Genomic DNA, 11,985 nt, shown 5'->3' on the forward strand with positions numbered 1-11,985 from the left:
AGTAAGTAAGAAAGTAAGTAAGTAAGTAAGTAAGTAAGTAAGTAAGAAAGTAAGAAAGTAAGAAAGAAAGTAAGTAAGTAAGAAAGAGTAAGTAAGTAAGAAAGTAAGAAGGAAAGAAAGAAAGAAAGAAAGTAAGTAAGTAAATAAATAAGAAACAGACAACCAGACAAACAAGTGTGAGGTCGTAAGTCATTTTTTTCAGCAACATTTGTAACTTCAAATGTAAACGAACGGTTGTAAGTTGAGGACTACCTCAATGAACCCAGTTCATTCCCAGCCCAAGAACCCAAATTACCTGTTGCGGTATAAATGGTGGTTATGATCAGGAGTGCTATGACCGCTAGGTAAATATTCCAGCCCAGGGCTTGCTGGATGAACACAGCGCCAGAAAACATGTCCACCTGCAGGTGAGAGACACAGAAATACCACCAGGAAGAAATGCAGATTAATCAGAATTTAAAAGCCATGGAAACATTTATAACAGACTTCCTAAAAAGGCAAAAGTAGAAGAGATCTGTATTTCCAAATATTCCCCACCACCTGTCACTGTGTCCTGGAAGTCTGGAGAAAATGACCTACTGATATTTTGGTGAAGATGTACATGAAAAGAGAGAGGATGGAGAGGTAGAGACGGATCCGTTGGCCTCCAAAACGTTTCTTCAGGTACTGGGGCATTGTGATGACCTATGCAGGGGAGGAAGCAGAGAATATGTTTTATTATTTCTTGATCTGACTTTTTATTCCATTATTACTTTGTAGGTAACTCAAGGCAGCAAACATATTAATGCTACTTTCTCCTCCCATTTTTCCCAGAACAACAACCCTGTAAGATGGGGTAGGCTGAAAGAGAATGATTGGCTGAAAGTCACCCACATAGCTTTCATGCTTAAGGTAGGATTAGAATTCACCGTCTCCTGGTGGTTGGCTCAAAGTTATCCAGTTGGTTTTCTTACTTAAGGAGGTACTAGAACTCATCGTCTCCTGGTGATTGTCCCAAAGTCAACCAACAAGCTTTCATAGTTATATAGTGGGACTAGTATTCACCATTATATGGTTGTTATTGTTGTGGTTAGCTCTGGCCCAGCTCCTGCCCCAAGGAATGTGCAGGTGGATGTGGGGGAAACATCCACATGCCTCAGGCCTGTTTTGCTCCCAATGGAATCTGCCGACGAAGCCTCCTCTGACCAAGGAAGCGTGAGTGACAGGGAAGAGGGGAGTATGGCAGACAGCTCAGGAGGAGATCAATCATCTGTATCATCCCTGGATTCTGAACAAGAATTAATGACACATCCACGCATGCGTAGAGTGATGCATAGGAGACAACAACTGAAGGATTATTACAAGAGAAAATGAAGCCACCTGTGGTTGGGTGGGGCTGCTGTAATTAGTGCTACAGATAAAAGTGCAGCCGGGTGTTTTAGCCTCATGGCAGTTTATCTGATTCATTGTTTCCTCAAGATCGTGGTTTTTGTGCTGTTCAAGATTGTGTGTGGACTCTCTGGACTTTAGAATTGGACTCAATTTCCCAGTTATTGGGTAAGCAATTGGATTGCAATTAACCTGTGCCTTGTGTGTACCAGAAAATCCCTTTGACATTTAAAAAGGGAGCTGTTTCTGTTTTTCTGTTTATAAAAACTTTTGGGTTTTCCTTTTATCGTATGGTGTGTGTCTTCCTGGACTAATTGCCCTGTAATTACGGGCGGTTGAAACACGTCGGCAGAACAGTTATATAGTGAGACTAGTATTCCCAGTCTCCTGTTTTCTAGCACTTTAATCAATACACCCAGTTGGCTCTTTTCTTTCCATAATGTTAGAAGATCCCAAAAAAGCCAGAGTGTTGAATCCACAGCTCATGTGTTGAGCACAAGAGGATTTACAGGATCCAACCAGGGTTGGTCACTGGGACTGGGATCAGAGGTTTTGTCTTCCAAGCTGCAGCCTATCCTCAGGGAACTTCTCTGTGTCAAAATTTGACAGGGTTGGCATGCTCACGTTGGCACACTAAGTGGCAATATATGTGCCTTCTCTCTCACCAGCCCTGTACGCTGTTTGAAAAGTATTTAAAAGACTGGGCATTTTCCCCAATTACTGGGTCAGGAAAGGGTATGCATTTTCCAAACCCTTTAATTTTTGGGTTGCCTAAAACAGTGTTTCCCAACCTTGGCAACTTGAAGATATTTGGACTTCAACTCCCAGAATTCCCCAGCCAGCAAATGCTGGCTGGGGAATTCTGGGAGTTGAAGTCCAGATATCTTCAAGTTGTCACGGTTGGGAAACACTGGCCTAAAATAACAGAAATGGATCCTATTTACTTAAATTAAAAATTAGGAGGAGACTGGCATTTGGCAGGCCCACCCCAGATATTTGGTGGCCCCATTTCTTTGAGCTTAATCTACCTCACAAGGCTGATATGAAGAAAAGTAGGGGAGGTGGAGAGATTGATAGAACAGCTCTGAATTGTTTGGGAAGATTAAAAATGCCGCAGAGAAGTAAACAAATCAATGTGAGGAGAAATCATTACCTCAGCAGAGAGATAAACTGGAACAAAGAACCATCCCAGGAGAAGAACAAAAAATATAGCCTAAAAAGAAAGAAAACAAAATGGAGGGAAAACCAGGATAGACCAAATTTCCTTATTACCCACCTTGGTACCACTTTCAAACATGTGGACTTCATGCTGGTTGGGGAAGTTCTATGAGTTGAAGTTCACAGATTTTAAAGTTGCCAGGGTTACCCCTCCCTACAAAAATACAATTGTCTTTTTCTTGTGTGTGATTACTTAATCATTAATCAGATGTCATGGCTATATGTGTTACAAGTGTTTCTTAAGACAAGAAATTCAGTACACTTGAGACTTTCCTGCCTATGGAACATACTATATGTATCTATCTGCTCTCTGTCTATTATCTATCTTGTCTATCTATCTATCTATCTATCTATCTATCTATCTATCTATCTATCTATCTATCTATCTATCTATCTATCTATCTATCTATCTATCTTTGTCTGTCTGTCTGTCTGTCTGTCTGTCTGTCTGTCTGTCTGTCTGTCTGTCTGTCTGTCTACCTAGTCAAGTATATATTGGTAATATACAAAGATATAACAATGTTTATACACATGATACTGGTAAGAGAGAAACATTAGGACAGGGGACGGTAGGCACACCATTTTCGCTATCCTACTGTGTGTCCCCCTCCGCAATCCAGGCAGCAGCCCACCCCTGATTGTAAGTCTAGTTACGTAAAGTATTCTGTTGCAAATGGAGGAATGGAGGACTTTTTCTAGCAAAATATCTCTAGACATTTTCTAAAGTGTTTATGTCCGAAATGCGGTGTGGGTTCCAGACAGATGAGCTGTATTCAAGAATTGGTCTGGCGAAGGTTTTGTATGCTCTGGTTAGTAGTGTGAGATTACCCGAGCAGAAGCTATGTAGGATTAGGTTAACAACTCTTGAAGCCTTTCTGGCAATGTTGTTGCAGTGGGCTTTGGCACTTAGGTCATTTGATATGAGTTCCGTGGTCTTCTACGGAGTGAGGGTTGTCTGAAAGGTCTTGTGTGTTCTGATTCTTTTTGCCAATGTGTAGGACAGAGCGTTTTTTGGTTGAGATTTGGAGATGCCAGATTTTTGACCCTTCAGACACAAACGCAGAGTAGCTGTGTTATTGGTGGTGTTGAAAAGTTTTACATCATCAGCTAAGAGAACACAGTTACTTGTAATGTGATCACAAAGGTCATTTATATGGAGTATGAAGAGTGTTAGTCCTAGCAGCCACTATCCCACAGATATGAGATTAGGATTGCCCCCACCCTCCTTGCCTTTCGCAAACTCCTTAAAACCCACCTCTGCCGTCAGGCATGGGGGAACTAAAACATCTCCCCCTTGCCCATGCTGTTTTGGTGTTAGATTGATTGTGTGCTTGTTTTTTAATATTCTGGGGTTGTTTTTTATGAATTTTTTAGCTTAAAATTGTAATTGGATTGGTGGGTATTGGATTTGTTATTATGTATTGTTTTTACCTTGTTGTGAGCCGCCCCGAGTTTGCGGAGAGGGGCGGCATATAAATCCAATAAATCTAATCTAATCTAATCTAATCTAATCTAATCTAATCTAATCTAATCTAATCTAATCTAATCTAATCTAATCTAATCTAATCTAATCTAATCTAATCTAATCTAATCTAATCTAATCTAATCTAATCTAATCTAATCTAATCTAATCTAATCTAATCTAATCTAATCTAATCTAATCTAATCTAATCTAATCTAATCTAATCTAATCTATATGCATTTTCTCTCAGCTTTTTTGTACCAGGAAATCAGGGACTGATTTAAGGTATTCTAGTGCTTTCTGCTCAAGCAGGTCTTGCTCCACCTTCTCGTGGGGATTTCTCTTTTGCAAAAGTGAGCAACTTATGTCCCCTTTGTTACCTGTGAACTTCAACTTCCTGGCTGGTTCAGGAATTCTGGGAGTTGAAGTCCACAAGTCGTAAAGAAGCCATAGTTGCCTACGCCTACCCTGGAGAAACTCTCTCTTTTTAAAAATCTTTTAAACATTTAATATTTTTATTGATTTTTTAAAAATATGAACACATACACCCTGGGGAAACTCTCAATCTTGTCCAGTAATGGACTGCTGCCCCCACGGGTGTGGGGGGGATGCCGTAAGGATAGTAGGTTTATGCACTATTTTTTGAATACTTAATAGTTTTTTATTGTCCTTCCTTCTCTAGTACCGTAGCATGATCCTTAATTACTTTTAAAATAGGAAATAATTAAATAGTATGTTTTTACCCATAAACAGTCTAATCCTTTTAATAATTTTCTAGAACTGAACTTTTATAGCAATTAAAGAAATGGAGCTACTTGCCTAATCTATTATCATACTGAACCTTGTGGCTTCAGTACAAAATGTTCCTGCACTCCCCAACAAATAATGCTGTCTATCATTTGTCCTTTTTGTGGCTATTCAAATAATGTGACTTGATCAATTGAAAAAGAGTCCAAGCACCTATTTGAAAATGTATCTTGGTTGATAAGCCACTCCCACCCAGTCACATGACCTTTAAACCACCCTGGTCACATGATTGCCAAGCCACTTCCACCTAGTCATTTGGCCAGCAAGCCACTCCTACCTGGTCACATGACCATCAAGCCACACCCCACAAAATAAGCCACACCCACAGTGTAGCAGTAAAATTTTTGCTACTCACAAATCTGCTACTTACATTCCACTCAAATCCTGCCACGGCCAGGCCATTTGCTGCTGCAGTGCCTGCCAAACCCACAAAATGCCCACTGCCAATATTGCTGGCAAAGAGAGAAGCGCCAATCTGTGAACACAACCATCAAATTTTCTATTTTTTAAAAAAGCATATCAACTTTCTAAAATCTATTGGGCCCTATGGACTTGGGTCTGGCATCCCAATTCATTCAGTAACTTAGGTGGCTTTTCTTTCTCTCCTATCCTTTATCGCATCTGCATAAAATCCTATAATCTAGGGACCATCAAGGTCATCTAGTGCAGTCGCCATTAACTTTTTGGGTACCAGTTCTGTGACTTTTCCATGGACCAGAGGGGGCATAGTTTCATGTGCTGTCTGCATCCCATGGATGGGGCTTCACTTGTTTGTGTAGCCCAGTTTCTGACATAAAACGGACCAGTGCCGATCCTTGTACTGGTGGTAGAGGATCCCTAATCTAATCCAATCCCCATGCCCATCACCGACAGATGGTTTCATATCCCTCTCCTTCCCAAATAACCCACTTGATTTTCCTTCTTCCTTCTATAACTTTACTTTGCTGCATCCCTATTTTAAAATCTTGTTTTGAATGTTTTATTAGTAGTACATTTTTTCATTAAAAACATAAAAAAAATCCATGTCTGTCTGGAAAGCATGTTGTCTGGTCATAATTAATTTTAAGTAAAGGTACAAAAATAATCATAGTTCTACTAGTAATTTCGTGACCACTGTTTTTGTTAGTTAACCATTGGTAAAATATATTCCATGTTAAAAAGTACAGTATTCCTTTTCTTTTATCTTAAGTGTCAATCTATCCATCTCCGCACATTCTAATTTTTTTTAAATTACACTTTCACCTGTTGGGATCTCATAATTTTTCCATTTTTGTGCAAATACTAAACTTGTTGCAGTTATTACATACAAAATTAAATATATATTCCCTTTATTATACTGGTAGTATCACCAACAGAATCTGGTTTCAAGGCTATGCATTGTTTTATCATTTTTTTCTAACCAAGTATGAATTTTAGCCCAGTATTTACTTTGCCTTTAAGCATGTCCACTACACATAATAATATGAACCTGGTGTCTGATTACACTTCCAACATTTAGCTGATAAGTTTTCATACATACTTGCTAACCTCGCTGGTGGTAAATGCCATCAAAACATTTTATATAGATTTTTCTTATAGGCCGTATTGTTAATTTACAATTTCTATCCCATTATTTCAGACATAATTCTATTGAGTAACCAAAGTTTTTAGCCCATCTTATCATTGTTCCTTGCTCTACTTCCATTTTAATACTCAAGTAGCAAGAAATTTTTTAAATTAATTTTTCATCTGTCCTTAGTAATATCTGGTCTAGTTTTGTTGGTTCTTTATGGAAATCATGCATCTTGCATGTTTCTCATATCTCATATTGCACAAAAAAACTTGTTGAGTGCCCTCCGTTCCACCCCTTAATTAATTGGGGTCTCTTATCTCCTTTCCCCACTCTTTCTTTTGGTCACTCACCGGCCACCACACCATCTTCCTTCCAGCCAAGAAATATCCTCCCACTGTCCCTCGGTTGATCCGGCGCATGGACTGCGAACCATAAGAGAAAGTGGAAAGACATAAGGAGTTATGGTCTGAGTCAAATAACACATCCTACCCAGGTTGTCTTAAGCATGGTTTATGACAGTGATGGTGAACCTATGGCACGTGTGCCACAGTTGGCACTCGGAGCAATATCTGAGGGCACATGAGGCATTGCCCTAAGATAGCTCTAGCGTGCACTCGCCAGCTGATTTTTGACCTTTCGGAGGGTGGGGATAGGCCATTTTCGCCCTCCCCAGTAGGGATGGGCAGCAGGTAGGATGGGGTGGAACGCAGTTTAGACTTATATCTTGCTTCACAGTGCTTCACAGCCCTCTCTAAGCGGTTTAAAGAGAATAAGCCTATTGCCTCCAACAATCTAGGTTCTCATTTTACCGACCTTGGAAGGATGGAAGGCCGAGTCAACCTTGAGCCTACTGAGATTCGATCTGCCAAACTGCTGGCAGTCAGTAATCAGCAGAAATAGCTTGCAGTACTATACTCTAATCACTGCGCCACCAAGGCTCTTATAGCAGATTCCGCCCCCACCCCCTTTCCTGCCTACTTTAAGACATGTGGACTTCAACTCCCAGAATTCTTCACACAGTGATGCTAGCTGTGGAATTCTGGGAGTTGAAGTCCATACCTCTTCAAAGGGCCAAAGTTGAAAAAAAAAACCCCATTGCTCTAAATAAAGGAAGGATATGTTCAAGGCATAGTTGAAAAATCCAAGATGGCGGGTGTGACAGTGTGATCAAAGCTTCTTCCCTTTTTTTTACATGCAATGCAGGACAAGCTTTAATTGCACTGTTGCCGCTGTTCCATCTTGGCTTTTTTAACCCATGCCCTGCAGATACCCCTGAAATAAAGCCGTATAAAAGAGGCTAATATGATTCAGCTTGGCATATGAGGTACATAATCATTTAATCCCATTTAATTGGTATCAAAGGAAGTAATTTCTAGACTAAATTAGAAGACAGTGCCTGGGAGCAGACTGTAAGTCTTTGAAGAACAGACAGTTCAGTCACTCATCTTTTCAATTTTATCCATTATCAGCTTCTAATACATTCCTGAACTGTGTAACTGAGGGTAATAATTAATCCCCTGGAGCAATAAGGTCAGAAATGAAAAAAACCCCACTAACAGCTTGGATTTAAAAAAGCCTAATAAACATGAGTCATTTTGCCAGCTTGCATTTGGGCACAGGACTAAATTGTGAAAAAGGGCTGTAGGTGGTATTGTCTTATTTGTAACCAATGCTGTGACCGTCTAAGTGCTTTGCCTTCCTTTTCACAACTGACTCGATATTTATATCAATCCAAGAAGTTTGGGTTAGACACCTTGAACAGATTGCATGCACTTTTCAGTCAATTGCTTTGCTAATTAGAAAATGCTTTTGTTAGACAACATTTGATTCCTAAATTCTGGCACAGTTTATTGAGTTGCCCATTAAAAGATGATTCCCTGGGTAGTTTATAAATTGGAAAAATATTTTAAATGGCATATTATTTCAAGAAATAAAGAAAGAAAATGACAGTACTGTGTTAGGGATAAAAATACATTCATACCATTATAATAGAAGCAGACTGAAATAATCAGCACCTTAGAATCAAATGAGTGTTTAAGAAGTTAGTGTGGATCAAAATTTATCTGCATTTGATGAAGCTACAGCTCACAAAAATTATGCTTTTTAAATAAGCTGATAGTATGGAAGAGTGCTATCAACCCTGGCGAGAAGCAGCAGCCATAATAAAATTTCTGCTCCTGCTGTCTAACTAAATAGCAAGAGTTCTATTTTATTAGATAGTTTCTCAGTTTTATCCTCTAAATAAAGGACACCCAGGGAAACAGACTTTCTTGACCTTAACAATTGCAATAACTACAACTAACAACTTTCTTGGCCTATATATCCTGGTGAAAAAATAAAGATATTGAGATAAAATAGAGAATCTCCAAATGTTTTCATGCTTCTCTAAATGTAGTCAATCTTCATTTCCCTTCTTGGCTATTTGCAAATTTGGAGCCAGTTTTCAATCTGGAGGGAATCCACCCCAGAGGGAAATCCTACTGACTGTTTCCACTATTGCGAGCTGAAAACAAATCATTTTTAGGGAAATTAAGAGTCCCCTTAAATTTTGCTTGGCAAAATTGGAAATCGACATTGAATCCCAGTGGTACAGGTTGTCCTTGACATACAACCACAATTGAGCTCAAAATCTGCACTGCTAGGCAAGGCAATTGTTAAGTGAGTTTTGTCCCACTTTATGACTGCTTTTGGCACAATTTTTAAAAATGAATCACTCCAATTGTTAAGTGAATCATGCAGTTGCTAAGCAAATCTGAGTTTTCTTGTCAGCTGCGAAGGTTAAAAGGGCAATCACAATACCACGGGATAATGAATACAAGACAGTCAATCATCTGACCCATGGAGATGCTACAATAGTCAAACGTGTGAAAACCTGTCGTTTTGAATGGTCACTAAATGATTGGTTATAAATTGAGCACCGCCTGTACTTTTAAAAAACGAAATGCTCCTCTACTTGCAGAGCAATTTCAGTCCAGCGTTAACATCCCATGAAGAAAGTGACCTCTACGTACCCAAAGGCCAGTGCCAATGACCGCGAGGAAGTAAAAACAAATGACCGAAATGTCTGCCGCATTGCTGATGGCTGCCGTTTTAGATGTGAGGGTTGTTGATTCTGTCACCATGATGTGTGTAAGCTCCAGATGTACCCCAGCCACAAGACCAAAGAGAAATAACCTTCTTGGACCTTCTAAAGAACGTGCATGAATAGTTAATAACCAACTTAGTCATGGGTTGGATGTGCCATTAACTTGGAAAGTAACTTGGACTGGAGGGTGAGGGGGCAGTGGAAATGATGCGAGAAAGGTCAACTTCTACTATCTGGGTTCAGCTTGCCTTCCCCCAACGTTTTGTAGCCAGAAGATGCCTAGTAGGCTGATGTCAACAGGCAGAACATTCCTAGAAAGTTTAGAACTAAGACGCCTTAAACAAGATCTAAGTATTGCCCACAAGATCATATGATGCAACGTCCTGCCTGTCGGCGACTACTTCAGCTTCAAGCAAAACAACACAAGAGCACACAACAGATTTAAACTTAATATTAACCGCTCCAAACTTGACTGTAAAAAATATGACTTCAGTAACCGAGTTGTCGAAGCATGGAATTCATTACCGGACTCCATAGTGTCATCTCCAAACCCCTAACACTTTACCTTTAGATTATCTACGGTTGACCTATCCAAATTCCTAAGAGGTCAGTAAGGGGCGAGTACAAGTACACTAGAGTGCCTTCTGTCCCCTGTCCTATTGCTCTCCTATATCTCCTATACCTTTCTTCTATTCCTATATCTCTTCTTGTATTCTTTCATTGATATGTTCTATTACTATATCTTCTTTTCTATTCTTTCTTAGATATATTTTACTATGAGCATCTCCTCTATAACCTTCATCATGTATTTTAATATGTGTATATAGATATATACCCACTAAAACCCTCATTGTGTATTGGACTAAATAAATAAATAAATAAATAAATAAATAAATAAATAAATAAATAAATAAATAAATAAATAAATAAGTAAGTAAGTAAGTAAGTAAGTAAGTAAGTAAATCAATCAATCAATCAATCAATCAATCAATCAATCTCCATGTCTTGGTTTGGATACACAAGTAGTTCTTTGACATGTGTTGTGTCCTTGACACCGAAAACAAAGGCTTAGTGCCGTGTTTTCCAATCTCGGAAACTTGAAGATGTGGTGGACATAAACTCCCAGAATTCCCCAGCCAGAAATGCAAGTTCACATATCTTCAAGTTCCCAAGATTGAGAAATGTTGGCTTAATGCAATGCTTCTCAATTATTTTCTGTTATACCCCACTTAGGGAGAAGTAAACACTTCGTGGGCCCCCCCCCCAACTCTCTGCTGGGACAATTGTTTGCAATATTTGGCACATTTTCACTGATAAAACTCAAGCGATTGGGGTGTAATGTGTTTAAGTGACGCCTTAATTTATTTGGCTACACGCTGTCCACTGCCAACATTTTTAGACATAGTAAACATACCGGTCTTTCCTCGTCTTCCACTGTAGTCACAGTGAAGCCAAGTGCTACATATGCTTCATCGTATTTCCTCGCCTTAGCCTTCAGGAGACTTACGTTTGTCTCATTATCTCCGTCTCCCTCCTCCTTTCTTTTCATCCCTATTAAATATTTTTCTATGGTGTCTCTTAAGGGTTTGTTATCTACATTTCACATCTCTTGCTCTGTGCTGTGTGCTATTGTTCAATGCAAAAATCCTCTACTCCCTGCAGTCAAAAAGAGTAGTATATTATCCAGAGTCATGTGCCCCTTTTGCATTGCTCTGCGCTCCACCAGGGGCCCCCACCATACTATTTGAGAAGCCCTGGCTTAGCGCATTTGAACTAATAAAGGACAATATTTGTAGTTCAGAGTTAAAACGAAGGGTCCTTCCTTAGTGTTCTATGAGCTTGCTAGCACTTATGATTTTACCTACATAAGAATATAAGAAGAGCCATGCTGAATCAGGCCAAAGTCCATCGAGTCCAGCATTCTGTATCACACAGTGGCCCACCAATTGTCCATGGGGATCTTGAGCAGAAAGAGAAGGCAAAACCCTCTCTTTCCCCTGAGCCCCAACAAATGGTACTCCAGGGAATCCTGCCTGCCTCAACCAACATAGAGGCAGCACATGGATATCTGCTTCAATAACCACCGATACACTTGGCATCCATGAATCTGTCTAATCCTGCCTTGAATCTATTCAGGCTGATAGCTGTCACAACCTCTTCTGGAAGTGAATTCCATAATTCAATTAAATTCAATTCAATTTATTAGATTTGTATGCTGCCCTTCTCTGAAGACTTGGGGCGGCTCACAGAATACAGTAGATATAACCAATGACTCTCTGGGTGAAGAAATATTTCCTTTTATTTGTCCTCACTTTCTTGCCCATGAGCTTTACGAAGTGCCCCCTCGTCCTAGTATTGTGGGGTAGAGAAAATAATTTTTCTCTATCCACCTTTTCTATCCCATGCATGATTTTATGCACTTCGATCAAGTCACCTCTTAAACTCTGTCTTTCAAGGCTGAAGAGACCAAGGCGTTGCAACCTGGTTTCATAA

At 39.6% G+C, this 11,985-nt stretch overlaps 1 protein-coding gene across 1 annotated transcript in view; it reads right to left on the reverse strand.

The window, feature by feature from the left end:
* Positions 1-9,560, reverse strand: part of SLC5A2 (solute carrier family 5 member 2) — a 28,800-nt gene extending 19,240 nt beyond the window's left edge. The window contains exons 1-6 of the mRNA XM_070729402.1: positions 9,419-9,560; positions 6,758-6,829; positions 5,226-5,330; positions 2,522-2,581; positions 580-684; positions 296-401 (exon numbers count right to left, since the gene is read on the reverse strand). Coding sequence (XP_070585503.1) covers positions 296-401; positions 580-684; positions 2,522-2,581; positions 5,226-5,330; positions 6,758-6,829; positions 9,419-9,529 — 559 coding nt within the window. The 5' untranslated portion in view covers positions 9,530-9,560. The remainder of the gene's footprint in view (positions 1-295; positions 402-579; positions 685-2,521; positions 2,582-5,225; positions 5,331-6,757; positions 6,830-9,418) is intronic.
* Positions 9,561-11,985: the final 2,425 nt, after the last annotated feature.

Source organism: Erythrolamprus reginae, chromosome Z, assembly GCF_031021105.1.
Source record: "Erythrolamprus reginae isolate rEryReg1 chromosome Z, rEryReg1.hap1, whole genome shotgun sequence".
NCBI classification, from domain to species: domain Eukaryota; kingdom Metazoa; phylum Chordata; class Lepidosauria; order Squamata; family Dipsadidae; genus Erythrolamprus; species Erythrolamprus reginae.